This window comes from Hirundo rustica, chromosome Z (assembly GCF_015227805.2).
Source record: "Hirundo rustica isolate bHirRus1 chromosome Z, bHirRus1.pri.v3, whole genome shotgun sequence".
Taxonomy (NCBI): Eukaryota; Metazoa; Chordata; class Aves; order Passeriformes; family Hirundinidae; genus Hirundo; species Hirundo rustica.
The window spans coordinates 4,152,568-4,172,399 of record NC_053488.1 but is presented as its reverse complement, the minus strand read 5'-3'; the positions used below and the strand labels follow the sequence as shown (position 1 = coordinate 4,172,399).

General features: G+C 37.9%; 1 protein-coding gene across 1 annotated transcript in view; it reads left to right on the top strand.

Annotated features, from left to right (window-relative positions):
* The window catches only part of MRPS27 (mitochondrial ribosomal protein S27), a 42,955-nt gene that overhangs the window by 14,872 nt on the left and 8,251 nt on the right, over positions 1 to 19,832 (top strand). Inside the window, exons 5-8 of the mRNA XM_040090285.2 lie at positions 15,966 to 16,080; positions 16,582 to 16,660; positions 17,917 to 18,032; positions 19,474 to 19,576. Of these exons, the coding sequence (XP_039946219.1) occupies positions 15,966 to 16,080; positions 16,582 to 16,660; positions 17,917 to 18,032; positions 19,474 to 19,576 (413 nt within the window). The remainder of the gene's footprint in view (positions 1 to 15,965; positions 16,081 to 16,581; positions 16,661 to 17,916; positions 18,033 to 19,473; positions 19,577 to 19,832) is intronic.

Below are 19,832 nucleotides of genomic sequence, written 5' to 3'. Positions count from 1 at the left end.
ACTTGGTCTGCATTCCGTGTAGATACATTTTGCGTTTAGTATGGAGGACAGGCTTTTCTTCCAATTCTTGGAGAAACAAAGTATTAGCAAAATTTCCACATCTTTCACCCAACATGCTTCTTGCCAACCGCTCAAGAGCTTTCTGTCTAGTAGCTTCTTCTACTGGAAATACTTTAAAGTCCATTGTGACCAGATCTCAACTGTTGGACTCATCTATTGAAGGAGAAAGGGAAATTTTGTCTCAGAGTTTGACCCATACTCATCTTTAAAGGTTAATTTTGCTATATCCAGTGGCATTCCAGAAGTTGTTTAGGAAACACCTGCATCAGCAAAAAGCCTGTCTGGAGGCAGATCTTGTATTATGTTTTAGAAACACTGAAAGTCGAGACAGAGGTTAAGTGCAGCCGTAAATGTAGAGAGCGAGCTGTTTGTATGGATACAAACGGCCAGCACAGACTAAAACCTTTTATAAGCTTCGGAATTTAAAACAAGACAAGCTAAGATCTGTTCCTTTGCCAGCTTTAGTTCTTTAGTTAATGACTAATATGAGTAATAATTGTAAAGATATACTGGAGAGTTAACTCCATCTAGCTTCTGCTGAAAGGAATTCCTGGTTCTGCTACAGCTCTGAGCAGCAGCAGCAGTCAAAGCCAGTCTTAATGTTAATAGAAAAAAAACCCAAACAAAAAAACCCTATATGAAGTTAATGTTTTTACTGAGTTTCTTTCCTTTAGCTTTTCTAAGTATTGTTAAATGGTACAGCAGTCTTTTCTTTTTGAGTTATGTTGAAAGTGGCAGCTACCAGCATAAACCCATGATTTTTTATTCGGCTTTCAACCATTACCAGAGCTACCATGGTCCCTTCCTTAGAAACTGTTAACTTTGTGGTTATTGTATCCATCAACCTAAATAAGTCTTCTTCATGGTGCAAGTATGTATTTCCTTTTTGGATCAAGATAAATACAGCAGAAAAAACAACTAGGAACTACTTGTTACTATCAACTTGTTATGGAATAATCTTGACATGCTGTAGACCAGAGCTGTCGTATTGCAAGTATGTTGATTAGAATTAGAATTATTTGAATTGTTGACTTGGTCTTAGTTTAAATCAGCAAGCAAGAAACCTTAATTCAAGTAAAATATTTTAATAATGTTTCATATTTATAATTTAAATTATCTTCTTAAAGAAGGCTTTACCGCTGTTTTCTGGCAGCAGAAAACAAGTTTTGCGAAAAAGTTTCATTTTGTTGGAAGGACTGAACTCAATTTGGAACTTTGGAATTTTCTTACTGAGCAAAGAGACAGTCTTGTGTAGATACTTCTATGGTTTACAGGTATTTCTTTACAGCTTTGTTTTATATATTTGATTTTCTTCAAAAAGAAGAGATAAATGTTTACCAGAATGCTATTTTTCCAATGTGGACAGCTACCTTTGAGAAAGAACCTTAAGTGAAAGTATTACTTTTCTGCAAATGTTCACATTTTAATGAGTATGTAAACATTAATTGTATTAAATACAAGATGGAAAGCATTTCGAACATGTTTTCTATTTCGAATGTAGCAATTTAAGAAACATTTTTGTTTGGTGAAAAAAGATTCTCTGTATGTATTTGTAGGTGCTAGTTTTTATTCCTGTTGTAATTTAGATGTGGTGCTATTTTGAGTCACATATTACTCATTTTTGAGCTCAACTAAACATAACATAGAAGAGTAAGCAGTATATTATGTCTACAGCTGTAGAAGGGGCGGTAGTTATTAAAAATTCTGCTTTCAGTTGCTTAACTAGTAACCTTCTCTAGTTTTTGTTATGCTGCTTATAAAGCTAGCTGTACAATGTATGTTTCTTCAGGAAACAAATATGTTTAATGCAGATTTTTATTTGCAGGGCATGTGATCTGCTTTATTTTTTTTTAAGAGGAACTGTTGATTTTTTTGGCTTGCTTTAATTTACAGAATTGTAGTGCTGAGTAGCGTAAGGTTGTGGGGTAGCCATTTTAACTTCATCTATTCTTACACAGCACATATGAAATAATAAAATAGGCTAAAAATGGGAGAGCTTTTATCCTATACTTTTGGAAATTCAAGTTTTTGTGCTACTGCAACCAGCATACAGTTTAAATGCCATAAACAGATGGCCAAGTACAAAGTCAAAAGGCTTTCCAGACCAGGCAGAAAATGGCTTAGAAAAGACAGTGATCAAGTTTCTTTTCCTGTAATCAGTAGTAAAGGAAAAATAAAAGTAGTTTTTGAGGCAAGTTGAGATGTTATTTTGTTTTTTAAATTTTGCCATTAAAGGTGGCAAAGGTTTTCCAAGGGGTGAATCAGGGTCTTGCTGTCTTAAATGGATTCTGCAAGCAGCTGTGGATGAGCTTCTGATGAAAACAAGTTTATTAAAAATTGATTTTTAAGATCAGGATGAGTATTTATAGCCTCTATTGTGTTAATTTTATTATGGAAAAAACAAGTTAGGAGCTGAAGATATGCAGTAAAAAGTGTCAGCTTTCAAATGTCCTCAATCTGGGAAATACGAGTTGCATAGCCTGCCGCAGCTGTTGTGTTTAAAATACATCTTGGGTTAAACGTACATCCTATAAAGTTTACCCACTTACCAGGATTTACTTTGTATTTTTTTCTTATAATCTGACTTGTAATTGAAGGAAGGCTAATAAGAAAGTGGGACTTGACATCGACTAAAAATGTGAAATGTTTTGAAACACTCCAGGGCATATCACATGGTCATTTAACATGGGAAGGGATGTCTGTCTGGTTTTCTATATTTTTTTTCTTTAAAATGTTTGAGGAAAGATTTTTTTTCAGGAGACTAATGTGAGTGCTAGTAAAACCTATGCAAGCAGCTTCATGACATTTTTGGTTTTCTACTGTGGTAACAGTATATGTTCTTGCAGGTTGCATGGAAGCAGGCCTGGGACCAAAGCATCTCCAACATTCCAGTGCCTGAGAATTCCTATCCTGCACCACACTTGTTAAGAAAGCTGCCAATATGGTTGAATGATGGCGAGTTGTGTGTTAGTTTGTAGGGTAGATTGATGGAGAGAAGGACAAAGGCATTAAGATATTTTATCCTGTCACGCTGCAGCCAACGTATGAAATACAAGGCTTATGCAGTATTTCAGTGAGGACATCCCTTTATTTTACTATATCTAATGAAAAGTCCATATGATCTTAGTTTTAAATAATTGTTCCATAAAATATTGGTTTATTTCACAGACTTCTAAGATGACTGTGGTCTGATTAAGCACATAAAAAAGTGACTACACCATCTTACTATTTTCATATTCAAGAAAAGTGTTCTATGCTTTGTTGGTAATGGTGAAGATGTTCAGCTTAATAATATGATAGAGTGGATCCAGTACAATCTGTTGTGCTCAGACTGTTTGTGGTCTTGCTGCACAGTATGTAGTAGCAGGTGGGATATAAGTTCCAGAAGGTAAAGCCTTTGGAAATGGAAAGAACATTTAAGATGACCACGTTAAGAGATGGAGTAATATACTACAGTTATAGATCTGATCTTACTTTGTTCTTTTATACTCCATTTTAGACGAAATGGTTTTATAACCAGATGAAAACTATTATGATGGGGAGGAGGTAGGTTCACATTTGCATGCATCTTTCTTTAGCTTATAAATTACTGGGCATGTTAATTTTCAAGTAGCTGCCTTTTTATTTTAAAAAATATTGATGTTTATGCTTTTGTAGGACTGAAAATGTTACATCAGCATTCAGTTATCAAGCCATTTAGAAAATGATGTAATTATTTCCAGCAGCCTCTAGATTTCTTTTTGGCCCCAGTAAAAAATAGATTTGAAAGGTCTATATGTTACTCTATTTCAGTGGTTCAGTTTTTTTCTAAATAATTCCATCTTCAGAAAAGTCCAAAAAGATTAGAGTGCAGAACAAAAGTGCCTACATTTATTCAGCTTGTATATTGGCTTAATTCTGCATAAACATTTGTGCCTGTGGAAGAGTCTTCTCCCTAAGGGCAGAAGCTTGATTGCAGACAGACCCACAAAACAAAGCTTTGCTGTAATTGAATAGAGAAATACTGAATCAGTAGATAAGCAAAGGACATTATTCTTATTGGTTATTACTCTTATTGTTTAGCAGAAAAGGGAAGTTAGGATGCAAATTTCTGAATATAAGATGTTCAGTAGCAAAATTTAAAAAAAACCCCAACAAAATAGTCATTCAGGGTGCTTACTTTCTTATTGGTTGCTAGCTATGTTGGTTGCTTGGTCAGCTGCTTGCTTGGTTGGTTGGGGTTTTTTTTGTTGTTGTTTAAATGCTGCTTTAATAGTGAGCTGTTTTTAAAGCTGTGTGCTCCAGAAAATGTATCTGTATTGTCTGCTGGAATGAGTCCAGTTGCATTTTCTGTGCTTCTCTGTACCAAGCACTCTGCTGAGCTACCTGCAACAATTCCTTCTGTCATAGTTCCTGTTACCTCTTTCTGTTTCTGAGATTACTTGGTAAATCCTTGGTTCCTAATTATGTTGACTCATCTCTGAATAGTCCCTTCCTTAACTTTCTTTTGTGCTTTTTGTGGAGGTCATTGTGGGGTGAAAGAACAGTATGGGTTTGGAAAAAGCTTCGATAGAAGTCTAAACCTCTTTTGTCAGCTGATTTTATCCCCTTACCTGTTTGCTAAAAATCCTGATGTGCCCCTGTTGCTGAAGGAGAATGTGCCCAGGCTTTTCAGCTGTCTCTCAGTCTCTCCGTTGCCCCATCAGTTTGAAAGCCTGAGGGACTCAGTTAAATGTAGAGTTTGTAGTTTCAGAAATAATGCTGTGGCTGCTTTCAGCTGTTGGTTTCCATCTTCACCACTGATGCATCTCTGTTGGATGCTGTACTGCACATCCTTGAAAGGTGCTGGGGTTGGTCTTGCCTCTCAGCTTTCATCTAATTAATGATCATGTGCATGTGTGGTGTGCTAGGTCTTCAGCTGATTGAGGCAGGTCCCTGGTAGCTTGGAAGAACTGTGTGTTTTCTCTTTGGACCAGGTGAGGATTAGACCCAGGATCTAGTTTAGGGAGCATTTAAGCAGCAACAAGGAATCCTTTCTTGGAATTAATGTAAAAATTGGGAAGGTGTGTAGAAGAGAGCAGCTGGTAGAAATGCCTGTTTGCTCAGCTGTAAATGTAGACCCAATAATAATTCCTTTCTTGTGCTGAAAAGTGAACAAGGATTTTGGGGATTTCCTCCCTCACTCTACTCTTTCAGTCTAGAACTTGTCAGGCTGAAAGCACACAAATCCTGACTTCTGGATTTGCAAGCAGATTTTCACCTTTATGAGTAATAATCTGTTTTTCAAGAATTGGTGTGGATATAAAGCTGCCTTTAATCTCCAAACTCAACTTTTATGGTGAGCCTCTTTATGTTAATACTTATTCTGCTCTCTCCTCTGTAACGACTGTTTTCATTTAAAAAGGGGGAAAAATACTCCTTTCTTCAGAGTTCAACTAGGGAGTGAGCAGAGCTGGACTATATCGAGCTACAAGCTAAATAGATGGCCGCTGGCAGCTGACAGCTGGGTGTAAAATGGGCAGCATCTCCCTCCCCCTTGTCTACACTGCCTGTGCCAAAGTCGACAGACCAGACTGACTGCTCATGTGTCTGACTGGGGGTGGACAAGGTGTAGCAGCTACTGCGAGAGCATGACAGCAGAGCATGTGCAGCAGGAGTGGTACAGTCCACTTTACCTGCAAAAGGATTTTTTTTTTTTTTTTTAATCTTCATTGAAGTTGCTGTCCTCCAGTGACTACTTCTTTTTGTGGTTTTCCTTACCCAGATTAAGCCATAAAGCAGCAGGTTCTTCTCACGTAACATACTGTTGTGTTGTTTGGAAAGTCATGATGCACTGGAGAAATAAAGCCAGACTGAAAGGCGTGCAGCACATAGTTGAAGTGTTGCTCCTGCTCTTCTGTCTCCTCTGTTCTCCTGTGCAGTGGGTAACATGACATGTATAAGGTCTCTGTACCATGTCTTGGGGCACTGGTGCTGTAAATGTCCATTTAGAGCCTGAATACGTGGTCTGAGTAGGCCACTGTAAAAGGGCAGAGTAGCAAGTCATCCTGGCCTTGCATTGTGGACTAGTCGTTAGCAGAGCCAAAAGCATTAGTGAGTTATCATAGAATATGCTGTTTGAAGGGATCAGTCAGGTTGCTGCGTTGTTGGGCTCTGCACAGGACATCCCAGGAATCACCCCGTGTGCCTGAGAGCATTGTCCAAATGCTTACTGGACTTCGGCAGGCTTGGTGCTGTGGCCACTATATTTATAATTACCAATCTTGTCTGTCTTCCTGTCTCAAAAGGGGAGAAACAGCAAAATACCTTTTTGCATTATGAAATCCTCTGCCTGTTCTGGGTAGCATGACCTCATTTTACTGTGCAGCTTGCTGCTACCTACGCAAGGGAGCATTTGTCCTACAGTACATGCAGTACTTAAGGAGAGGTACCTGCTGTCTCTTTAAATAAGAGATCTGACTGCAGTCTTTTTCTGAAAAGAATAAAACAATCACATAACTGGTAAGAGCCCACAAATTTCAAGCTGCCGTACAAAATGCCGTACTAAGTCCAGTTTGGCAGGTTTATTCTTGGTGTACTTGCTTTTCCTTGAGATTGACGTATGCAGTGAGGCAAAGGACATTTTGGTCTCGCTGGTCTCAGAAGTTAGACCTACTAGGAGGTACGCTAACTAGATGCCTCGGAAGTACTGTGATTGGGTACTGTGGTTAGAGAAGAGTTGAAAATGTGTAAAGGGCTTGAGCATTTCTTGTTCCTCGTTGCTAAAAGTATTTTTACTAGGCAAATGTGTGGTTGGAAGAAAAAATAAATACCAGTAAGCGTTGGTCACTGAGACATGATATGAAAAGTAAACAGTATAATGATGAACTGTCTGGTAGTCAAGATCTGCCTGTTCACCAATGGTTGACCTTTTGGGAATGGTTGTCTTTTTGACAGTGACTGTGGCTGAAAATGCAGATATCAGGGGTTTTGTCCTCTTTTTAGGCATTTACATTTAATATGAAAGCCTTCTTGTCTGCCTCCCCTTCACTCATGGGGCACAGAAGGAGAGAAATGCACAAGGACATCACATTGTAGCAGTGAAAAATGTAAAGAGCACAGGTATTAGGTCAAAATTCGGCTAACTTGAATTGTGTGCCTGTGGCAGCAAATCTGAAAAGGTGAAAGCTGAACTGTGCAAATCCAGTTTGTGAAGTGTTTTTGGCAGCAAATGCAAGGTTTGACTCTTCCCCTGCTTAAGTTGGTTACTGAGATCCATTCAGTATTTGTATTCCTGAAGCACTGTCTTCCCATCACCTCTTTTTGTGCTGGTTGCGTGTGGTATAAAACTGAGTAATTCTGCAGAATAAACAGTGTGGCTTGTACACTTCTGTATCGCAGCCTTTGACATAGTCAAGACAGAAATACATCATTTATGATCTGTGCAAGTTCAGCTGTGATCAAACTGAAAAGTGTCAAGGGTTATGTCAGTTGGTGTAATGTTACAGTAGTTTGAAGCTAATGTATGATGTGTTTCTGGGAGCTGTTTTGTGAACCATAAAGAATTTGAGTCATAGTTATAATAGAGACTGCAGCTCTGAGTGAGTTAGTTCTCTAACAAAATTACATCAATTTTGCCCCAGGTTAAATTTACACTGAATATTAGGCATTTTTAAAAAGTTGCTGTTTGCAAATACAATTATAGCAATGTCTAGTTAAAGGCTGAGATTTTTTTCCTGCCATAAATTCAAGAAGTCATAATTTGCTTTTCTTGACAGCAGTTTTTATGCATATGCATGAAGTATACCTATTTAATATGGCATGAAAGGGGTATTCTGTCATAGTTTAGGCTTAGTGCTAAAAGGCAGAAACACGTCAATGGGCTTCCCTCTTACACTGAATTATCACAGAACTTAGAGTCACTGTTTTGTCTGCATGGAAAGCCCTTGGTGCTACATCTTTATCTGGCTTGGTTAGTAGTTACTGGAAAGCAAGTTTCACTGTAACATCCCTGCCGCAGTTGGTAGCTTAGAGATGGAGGTTTTCTAAAACATCTGTAGTCATTTATTTTTTTAAAATTAAGCCTAATGAGCTTTAAAGCAATTTAGTCCCTCAAATGACATAAAGTTGTCTGTGGTTGAAGAAAGTCCTTTACGTAAGTACTGCTTGGTATACAAAAGAATTTAAACTTAATTTCGAAATAAAGCTAATGGGAGCTACCTTTCTGATGGAAGCTTTGTCAGCCTTTAGTGGGCAGTCACTTGGCAAAGTGAATGGGCTACAAAGATGGTAAGAGTAACTAGAAATTGCAAGCAGGCTATGGCAATCATTTTTTTTCATTTTTGAAATAAGTTGATAACTTGTGTGCTAGCTTTTAGAGAGGTTTAATTTGCTGAAGCAGTCACAAGTAGGTGAGTTAGTAAAGTGGCAACAGTCAAGTCAATGCTTTACTGATATGTTTCTTTTTTACAGCCTTGTGTTAATCAGTTTTCAGAGATCCAAGTTAAACAATCCAGCAGAACTGACCCTTTGTTGAGCTTTAAAACAGCAAGTTTTATCCTGATGCACTTTGAAATTGCTGAGAATAAAAAAAATTCCCTGAAACAAGAAATGTAGTATCTTGTATGGTTCTTAATTTGTCTGGTTTTGTATGCCAGGATACCGGAAAAAGATATAATTAGTGGAAGAGTTGGTTTTAAATTAGACTTTATTATGGTTGCATGGGGACAAGGAAAGGCACTTGAGAGAATCTTATCAGAATCACTATAGCAACAGCTCACTTCATCATTCCCTGTGTATTTTCTCAGCCTGTGGTAGTTTCTTATACAATGTTAGTGACATTTATATTCAAAACCAATCATTTCAATTGTAAGTCTAGAAGTATTTGTCACAGAGAGCTTTGTCCTTTACAGTCAATAGTTTGGGCTTTTTGTTATGGTTATTACTGTTATTATGACACAACCTTTTCTTCTTAATTGTTGCTCTTTAAGTGAATTTCATCTTTATGGTGAAAATAGTATAGATTCTTCATGTGTGTGAGAAGAAAACTGGCTTTTTCCTGATTATCTTTTTTTAAAAGGAGTGGGAGAGGTGAAGGGTGGTGGGCAACTATTATCCTGGGAGGAAGAGAAAAATATAAGTACTGTACTCAAAAATCTGTTTATTTGGTTTCCTTCATTGCAGTTCACCTCATGATTTTGTTAAGTTGAAAAGGGGGGTTGCTTTATTCATAGGTTGCATTTGAAATAAAACTGAATGTAAAAAATTCAGTTTCTTCATGAAATGAAAGCAGGCATCACCACCTTTTCTTGGTAGCAGTGTTCTTTCACTTACAAGTCATGCTGAGGATCCCCAAATGTCCATTCCTAGTGAGCTTGCTGGTGACCTTCCCTTTAACCTAGAACAAGGAATTGTGTTGTAACTGGATTTTTAAATGCTAAGGTCTTTAGTTTCTAGCTGGAAAAGGCCTGTGGCTGATGCCATCCTATTTTAGGTTAGGCATACAGAGCATGTTCAGCCAAACTGACACAGACTAGTTCATGTTCTTAGAAGTGAACTTCCATTGGAATTCTGCCTGTAAATGCATAATTCTGAAGTGCTTTGAATCTACATGACTACAGATTTTTAGGAAACACGTTTAGCAGCCTCGAAGAGTTTTCCCAGGGACAAAGAGTGTGCTGAGTGTATGTTGTTTGAGCCTTGGCTTTGCTTTTTCTGTCTGAACTAATTAAAATAAAAGTTTGAGGCACTTAAGGTGAGCCTGTGGGATAATAAGCAGGCTGTCTGCAGGATTGCTGCCTTGTGCTTTGCAAATATTTCAAGGAGGTTTCAAGACTGCTTGGTGGATCCTGGTGGCAGAAAGCTGGGAGACCAGCTCTACTGCAGTTCTGTAATGTTGACTGCCTTTGGATGGAAGGATTGATAAATCATTCAGATACTTTTCAGGAATACCAGTAGTTGTTTAAAATATTGCAATACCAAGAATACCAATAAATTGCTTCAAACTTTGCCATAGGCTCCTTATCTGTTGTAATGCTATTTTGTGATGGCTCTTATGTCTATTTATGTATAAACAAAGTATTTCTTTCATGCTGGGGTAAACTGCTTTTCCATTCATACTTTATCTTGAAATTTATAAAATTTATCTAGGATTTTGCAACTCTTTGATCGTGTTGTTTTTTCTTTTAATGTAATAAGGCTTGTTTCTTATGTTTTACTCTCTAAAATGTCTTCAGTTCATCAAAAGGAGGAAGAGCACTTAGTGATAAGAGTCTGACAACAATGGGCAGAAATGCTTGTTGTATCAGAAATTCAGTTTGTCATCTGTTACTGAGTTAAAAACTGTCAAAATACTTAGGTCAGTAAGGAATAAATGACATCCTAACTGCTATATGGTGAATGTAATGTGATAGTTATTGTTAGAAAGAGACTTTGTGAAGCTTTCTATGCATTAATGTAGTTTTGAGCAATGCAATAGTTACCCTGAAACTACTGAATAGTGAATTTTCTCCCTTCAGTTGTTGGAAGAAGAGGGTTACCCAGGTGATATTCCTAGTCTTCCTATATAACTGTATAGTAGCTTTTAGCCAAAATATCCCCTTTTCCAAACCTAGTCTTATTACTAAGCTTAAGGGTTAAGAAAAAGGTGAACTTGCAACATTCAGTTGAACAGGAATAAAAGCTGCATGTGGGTATAATATGAGACAAGAGATGATACTAAAAATAGCCTTCAAGTCTCCTGCTCAGCCTTGATGCTGTGGTTCTGTACTGTAGTTTCTCTGTATCTGATAATTTAGGTTTGTTTTGGGGTCATCATCTGACATGCATCAGTGGTGTAAGAGCTCTGCGCAAATCTTGTGCAAAAAACGTTGTGCATGAAATATGAATTCACGTGGAGGTGGAGAGAGCTTAATTTGAAGGATTAATTTTAGCATCAAAGGAGTCAAGTTTAATTAGTTCAAAATAAAGGATGGGGAAAGTCAATAAAAACTAAAATAGAATAGGGCCTGAATGTGTTTTTTGGTTTTTTTCAGGGAGTCTGATTGTGTAAGCTTCTACCTCAGCCTTAGACTATGCTCTGTTACAGTTGTCATATCTAATTTTTTAACCTGACCTATTACTGCTTTTGATAATCGATTTCTTATAGTACACATACTACTTTAATTTTTTATTTTACCACAAAAGCAGTGTGTTCCCTCTGTTTTTGAGTGTAGGCAGTTAATGCCTACACCTATAGGACTGGTAGGTTTACACGTGACATTTTTGAAGGATTTATCAAAAAAAAAGGTAACGACTAAAATGGCAGACAAAGAAGAGACGGAAAAATAAAGTTCTGTTCTTGTTTAAAAGGAAATTTCTGTCAATAACGATTGCTTTTCCAGGATTGTTTTCTTTGACACTGATGTATAAGCGATGCCTCTGGGTCCATTTAAAATGTAGATGATTTTCCCCGAGGCTTGTGGCTTGAAATGACAAACAAAGGGAGAGTTTTGGGTGACAGCCTTCCAGTTTCCAAGCTAAGCCTGCCTGGAATCCATTTGATCATTATGCACTGTAGCTGAAAAAAATGTGCCTGGGAAGAACAAAAACAAGGCATTGCTAAGATGCTTCTCAGCCCTGTATGACTCATGTAAAATATGGAGTTGCTTTGGATTTATTCCATTGAGATAGCTTCTTCCTGGTTTGCAGAGACATTTCCTACTATATTTATTCATTTTAAGTCTCTCTACATTTTGCATTGGGACTTTGTAGAGTTTTAAGTGGATGAGAAAAATCTGGAACTCTCCCTGCCTTTTGAAAGTATATGAACATGCAGACCCATGTTTCTCTCTAGTTCTAAAAGAAGTATGAGAGATCGGAAGTGTAGGGTGTGTGTGGATCATTGCAAGATGCTTTCTCATTAGGTCAGGTAAAGGTGGAGAAAGGAGGGGTCTCTTCTTTCTTTTTCACAGATCAGGGGAGAATGGGGAAGAGAAAAAATAGTGTCTTGCACAAGGATAGCTTCTGGGAGTACCAGTCATTGGACTGGACCTTAAGAAAGCCACAGAATACAAAATGGAACTTGTGAACAACAGAGAATGGGAACCGATATGGGGAGCTGGCTTCCCCTCTATACCACCAGGAGGAGCAGAGCTCTTCCTCATGGTATGTGTACTTCCGCAGCACTTTCTCTTCTGTCATGCAGCAAATTTTCCTTCACCATCTTCCTCATTTGTGACTGTCCCCAAAGCAATGAAGGCCCCTGTATCAACGTAGGGAAAAGAATGCTGAGCAACAAGGGGTGGTTCTGTTTGCTCTCAGGTTTGCTGCATTATTTCCCTTGAGAAGACAGGCTGTGCAAAAGCAGCTAGATTGCAAGATTGAAATCAATGAGTAGGGCAGGAATTCAGCTTTCCTGCAGTGTGTGAGGGCACCAATATAAATAAGTCATGCTTGCTGTAGTAGTACTGCACCCCATGAAGCACTCTCAGCATCTGTTAAACTTTTTTATTGTTTGGTTTCTTTCACACAGCATGAGTACCCCAGCAGTGTTGAAAATAATGAGCAGTCAGGCTTTATGCAGTGACTTAAAAAACTGACAATGTAGCCCAATGTGCTGGCCTATTTGTGAGCAAGAGGGCATACTTGCTTGGCTAAAAATGTTCTGGGTGCCTTGTACTGAGGCTGTACACTCCTTGTAGCTCTTCCAAGTTACAATCATTTTGCAAGTACAAAGCAACTTAGTGAAAATCAAGTTTCTGGACTGCATAATTTGGAGTACTTTTAAAAATAAAGAGAATTCTAGAGTATTTCATTGTGTGCTGTTAGATTCACAATGACCTTGATATTTTCAGGATCTCCCTGTATTACACATATTTCTGTTTTTATTCCCTGTGGAGGCAGATGTTCTCAGTTCAATGACTGGAAGGTTGACCATATTGATTCTTTAGCCATTAACATTAAAGTGTACCAACAGAGAGCTTCTCTAATACTGTTACAGTCGCTTCTTGTCTTTTCTGAACGCATTATAAGAATCTTGGGCTTCTCAGGTTTTTATTAGTTCTCAGAAAAATGAGTTTCAGCACCAGGCATCTGTAAGATAACCTTCTGGTCTTTCCATTAAACACACAGCAGTTGCTAGAGGCTTCCTTTATTTAATTCATTCAGAATCCTCTTTTTTCTGTAGTTTTAACTTCCTTCTGTCTTTTCATCTGTCCCTGAACATATTGCCTTGCTTAATTGTATCCTGTTTGGTGGATAAAGAGAAGGAGGAGGATGTTAATGCTTGTCAAAATGATGAGCAACCTCCTCTTTTTCCTGATTCCATTTCAAACACAAGTGCCTGCCACAACATTTGGTTGATTTGTCTAGGTTAACTGTGAAAACCAGATACTATGTTGGTTTCTCTTCTCAGCTGGTACAATAGAGACAGAGCTTATCCCAGCATTATATGGATGAGAAACAATTAAGGATTGCCGAATAGTTGTTTCATTTCCAATTCTCCTACCACATCATGGATTAATGAAAGTGTCTAGTGTTGAGGGATGTTTTACATGCATATATATTGCATTCATGCACCAGTCCCCTCTCTTCGTTCCCATGCAACTGACTTGTAATTAATCGTTAGAATTAACTAGAAAATTACTTCATTGAGAAGCTCTTTGCTTTTCATTTGCATGGCACCTAGGACAGGCAAGACCTGATCTAAGCATAAAGATCAGCATATAAATCTTAGTAGTAACTTACGTGCAGTAATTGTATCTGAAAGATCCTGTGGTTATCATATACACACACACAACACATGCAAAAATCATTCCCAGCCCTATAAAAGCTGATGTGCAGATTTTTTACAAATTTTTATAACATGCGTCTGGATTTTGTGCATATTGATTCCAGCAATGAGTATTGATTGAGGATCAGCTTCATTCTGTTTCTAGGCCATATTGCATCCCTGTCAGGCATTTTGCTGTCCAAGTCCAATTTTGCTTTGAAAGCTGGAAGCTTTTATTACAGAAAGCTTTAGCAGTCCCAAGGTGCAGGAAGTATTGGAGTGCTCTCTCTCACTGTGGTATACTCAAGAGAATAAATAGACCTGTGAAAAAAGTTGAATATTCAAACGCATTAAAATCAGCTGGCTTGGCGGGGGGTGGGGGCGGTGTGTGTGTGTATGTTGTTTTCTGAATACTTGCTTTTCATTTGCAAAGACCATATCAGTAGAAAGCCAAAGTATTTGAGAGCATTTTTGAAAGACAGGTCTGTTGTTTTCTACCTGTGAAACTATATAAACCATTTAATGAAACTTTAAAAGATGTTGGCAGCATTACTATTGAGCGCTGGTGTTCCACCTTGACCCTTGTTAAATGGCTGGTGAAAGAGTCTAGCAATTAGATAATTTTTTCATCAAAATATGATTAAATCCAAATTCCTGTAATTGATACTTCCCAAAAGCATTTGTTTGTGACACAGGACTTTAATGAAAGCAAATATACATTCTTGCTCCTCTCAGTATCTGAACTCCAGAGAGAAGAAAAGGGAAAACAACTATAGCAACAGAATGGATGCCTATAATTTAATATTAAAAGCATGCTTTTATTTTTCTATTGAATTCTGATTTAATGGGGAGATTTCATATGCCACTTACAAAAATATATATTTAGACTGTAGTTGTTTAGCTGTCTTTATTGTTCTGAAGTCTGTCTAGGCTGCAGTACTTTTCCAGGCTTGGTCATCTGTGTAGCCCTCAGCGATAGACAAGAGATTTACTGAGGGGGAAGGAGGGTTGGTGGCCACATTAATCTGTAAACGTTCTGGAAAGCATGCTCACTCGAATGGAAGAGCCAACCCAGCCTCTAAATGGTGCTGCAGCTTGGCTTGGGGCTGCGAGCATCTGCACATGAGCCCAGCTCAGGCATTGGTGTTCTTTACAGAAAGTGGCAGTCACTTCTGTGTTGGGGACTGAGATCAGTTTTCATTTGAATTGAGAAAGACTGCTTGCATCTCTTCACATGGGGGCGTGAAATTCAGCTCAGGACCGAGGCAGCAGCTCCTACCACTGAACTTTTAACTGATGTTTGAGTGTTTGCCAAAGCTGAAGTTCCACGTGCTTTTTGTCACCATTCCTTCAAACATGGAGCAAGGTGCATGTGTCTGAATAAGGATGAAATTAAAATAAAACTATTTAATTTTACTAATTGGTTGAGCACTAGAGTGGGTTGCATTGGAAGACTGCTGAAGTCACGGTATGAGGTGTCTCAGAATAGATTAAGCCAGTGCAGAGGGGCAGGGAAAGGCTTTCCAGCAGAGTTTCCCCCGTGCATGAGGTAAGCCTCACTGATAAAGCATTTCTAAGGCAAATGGAGCATGCAGCAGCCCAGGGAGGACCTGTGCTGAAGCATAATGAATTCTTAACTGGTGAAGTGAGGCATGATTTAGAGAGGGTGAGAGACAAGAGATTACACAAACTCCAAAGTTTCACATGCAGTTATATTTTGATGTCATTCTGATACTTGCTGATGACATCAGTTGTAGCTCTTTGACAAGATCAGCAATATTATACATAAAAATGTCATACAATCTTACACAATCAAAAGGACAAGGTAAAAAAATACTACAGCATTTATACCAGTCTCAGTTGGCCTTCACAAATACACCAAACTGTTATTTTTTGGTATTTTTTTTCAGGAAAAAAGCAGTAGGCTTTCTGGAAAGTCAGAAGTTTAAATATTATGTATTTTTGAAAAGGTCAGATTCCCCTTTGTACATATTATTAATCTGTCAGAGTTTTGTTCTTCTTACTTGAAAGGGCTATCTGGAGCTCCGTTAGAGAGCAGTTATTGACTGCAAAGTCAAACATGGAGAAATTTATATCTGACTTCATGAATGGTGAAATTTGGAAAATCATAGCTGGTTGATTACGGAATTTGTGATAGCAGAGTCATATTGTCACCAGAACTTGTTTTCATCTTTAGGTTTCGCCATAGCCCAAATTCTTGGTACTTGAGAGACTGGACCATTCACAGCTGGATCAGGCAGTGCTTAAAATATGGCGCTCAAGATAAAGCCTTATACACAATACAAAACAAGGTAAGCTTTACCAAGGAAGAGAGATTAATATATTTTTCCAGCTTTTTCATTCAAGTGTGGCTTGACAGGAATTCCTGTTGCAGCCAGGTCATGTAGGCTGTGGTTTTGAGTTCAGATTTCTTCCTCTAAGTACAAATTACTGTTGCACTTGAATTTTAGTGATAGCCTTTTTACAACTTTAAAATCCTTTCTTTTCTCAGAAAGCTTTTTGGTTTTAAATAGCATTGGTGTTCAAAACATGTTAAATGCAGGTAAGGCATAATAACATGATAGGCAGGGCCTTCCTGGTCCGAAAGGCTCAGATAAAATGTTAAAAAATATCCAGTGCATCAGAAGGTGGAGGGCCTACATCACTGGAGCCATGCTAATCTCTTGTGTTGCTTGACTGTACGTTGCATAAGTGTGCAGTGTTGTGGTTCTGCTGTTTCTGGTATGTGCAGCACTGTGCTTGGGAAGATTTGAACAGCACATTTGCACACTGAACTTTTTTTGCTTCTTCAGGTTCAGTATGGAATTTTTCCAGATAATTTTACGTTCAATATTTTGTTGGATTGCTTTATAAAGCAGAAGAAATATGAAGGTAAGAAAATGCATACCAATACTGCATGTATGCTCTTATATTAACAGAGCTTTTCTCTGAACTAAAAACTTGCAGCCATATTTTTTCTGAATTCATCATAAAACACAACTTCACCTTCCCCTGAAGTATTTTTGTCTCATTTTTGTTGGGATTTTATTCGTTTTATAGTTTTGAAACTTGTATGATTCACAGTTTCTACTGTTACTAATCCTAGTGCAAGTGTAAACCATCATCTTCAGTTACAACTCTGACATACGTGCTAATGGTAAGATAGGACTTACTAGGGACAATTAATTAGAGTATTAGCAGAATCAAAATGTGTGTTGGTATTTGTGTTCCCTACATTTAGCTGTTCAGAAAGCTATGTATCTAAACTATTTGCGTTGGCTTTCTGCCTGTCAGTGGAGCAAGCCAGCTATGCTGAATTGTCATACTGGGGCTACCTTTCATTATTCACTGTGTTTGGATGAGTAATCCTCTCATGTTTGATGACAGATATTAATTTTGTTGACTGGTTTTAATTTCACTTCAGGTTTTCTAGTACTGTAAACTTGTAGTAAGCTTTCTTTTGCTTAAAGCTCTTACAAAACAGATACCTGAAAGGAACTGAAAGATTTTGCCAAACAATAAATTAATACATGTATTTTTTTTATTTTGAGGCACACCCTCTCCATTTTTTAATTCCCCCATATTTTATCCGTATTTCTTTTCTGTGTGAAACCGAAGGCCTTTTTACAAACTGTTCTTCCTGACAGGGAGTGTCACTGGAATTCCATGTAGAGCTCCACTAGAGCATTGCTTGCTGAATAGAGAGACCACTGTGGGTGATCTGTGACAACATTTCTGCTCCTTTGTACTCTCCTGTCACCCTAAGGCTAGTGAAGTTAAGCCAGTCTTCTCTTGTTTGTAATCAAAACACAGGAACAAAGAAATATATATTTTTTTTTTTTAAATGATTGAAGAGCTGAGGAAAGAAGGGCCAACTGAAGTGTATAGAACTAAGATGATTTTGAGAGCTCCTTGGCTGTAGTTTTGTGCTGTTCAATCCATTCTTCATTCTTGCAGTATGTTTGAGCAACCTAAAGGAATAAGGAATACACTTTCTATATGTGTATTCTAGTTTAAAGAAATGTTTAACTTTTTCTTAAACTATTTCAAAGCCTTCTACAGCAATTAACTGTCAGTGAACATGAGTGGGTGCAAAAGGAAGATACGTATTGGAACCTATGCTGATTAAGTATCATTTTCCTCCACAGATGCTATGTCAATAGTAACAGAGATCATGCTCCAAGAAAGTTTTGATGAACTATCAACACAGCTTCTTTCTCTCTATGTTTTATACCAGTACCTGGCAGCCAAGTCTGAACATACGGTAAGCTGACCACACTCAGAATAATACACAGAGCCTCTGCTTCCAAGTGCTGTGGTGCAGTCAGTTAGACATTCAATCATTAACATATTTTATTTCCCCTAAGTTTACCTGGGGGAAAAAAAATGCTTCATTTTCTCTTTATTTTTGCAACTGCAGAAGAAAGAAATAAAGGGTAAAAGGAAACAACCGAGTATGAAAACCATTGTCACCCCATTTGCTCCTTTCTCTGAAAGGGAGGGTATGTAGGGATTTTCAGATGGAATGTATGCCCTTTTGAAGGATGTGAATTGATACTTCAATTCTAAGCAGACTCTATCAATTACCACCAGAAAAGAAGTGTCATCTGTGCTGAATACTGATCACCATTAGAGCTTGATAATGGTGATGTTGCAGAATTATAAATTTTTACGAGCTTTTTTAGTATCCCATTTGGCTTTAGGTGTACTGCTTCTTATTACATATCTGTTTTAAGATTAAATTTGTTACATTTCTCCTGTCTCCAAGGATTACGGGTTTATTATTTACAGCTTGCTTGCTTAAGGCGAAAATGACCTTCAGGGTCTTGGAACTTACATTATTCTGCCTTTGCAGAAGGAGTTCAGTCAGTAAAGGACTCTGCCATGATCTCTGTAGGAAGCTATTTTTAATGTAGTTTGGCACAAGCCTTCAATAGCATGTTGTCATCTGTATGGCAAATGCTTGAAGCCTCCATCTGTGTTACATGAAGCATCTTCCAAAATGCATTTACAGGTGCCTTCAGGTATTACCCAGCTGGGTTGTAATTTGAGTTCTCACCAAAGAAGAGAAAAGTGCCTTTACTCTACTGGATATTTTCTTAATTCCCTAGAAATCGAGTATGCTTAGTCACTTGTATGTGAAAAGCAAAGGGATAAACATCTCATTTTTCCATTGTGTTTTTCCATGTTTCCATATCCGTGCTGCAGAGATAAGCATTTGTCAGTATGTGTAGTGTTTCGTGAAAGCTGAATGTGCAAGCAGGGGTGGTGTGAACATAAGACATATTTAAGGCAAGCTTATTTGTATTCTGTGACTTAATATGCATTTTGAAGTGATCCCATTCAAACACAACAAAGAACTAATACTTTTATTTGTTTACACTGTTCAAAATACCATTCAGCACCTCATAATGCTCAGCACCAGTTTTCTGTGTTTGGTTTAAGGGGTGAGGGTAGACATAGTAAGGAGAACTTTCTTGCAAAATTTCAACCACTCGTATTTTACAGTTTTCTGCAAAGAGGGTTGTTCCTCAGTACAATTTGTACTGTTCCTCCGGACAGATATACTGTAACTGAACACTGGACATGTTTAATGATTCTTTATTGCTAAGATGTGATGAAAGTCATGCATGCTGTCTTTGCTGCCATTTTATATTTGTGTTTGTTAAGGGACACTTACTTATATTTTGATACATTATTTACAGTGGGAAGAGGAGAAAAATATTGGAGCATCACTATTGCTTACGGGTCTAAAGCAAAATAACACCGTGGGTTTCAGTTCCCAGCTCTATGGCTATGCATTCCTTGGTAAGTTCACCTACCTCATTGTCAGCTTTCCCCTCTTGTCTTCAGTGGCTGAATTAAATTGGCATCTTTGCTTTACTAAAATGCAATCAAGGAGAAGGCAAAGAAAAAAAAAAAAAAAAGAAATAGTAGTAGGACAATTTCAGAGTTACAAGTGAACCTGTTTTGTAGGCCTGGAGGGTAGAACTGATTTGAATTTGGTTAATCAGACAGCTTCAGAATCAATTTCGGGGCTCTCTGCAGGTTTGGATTAGATGGT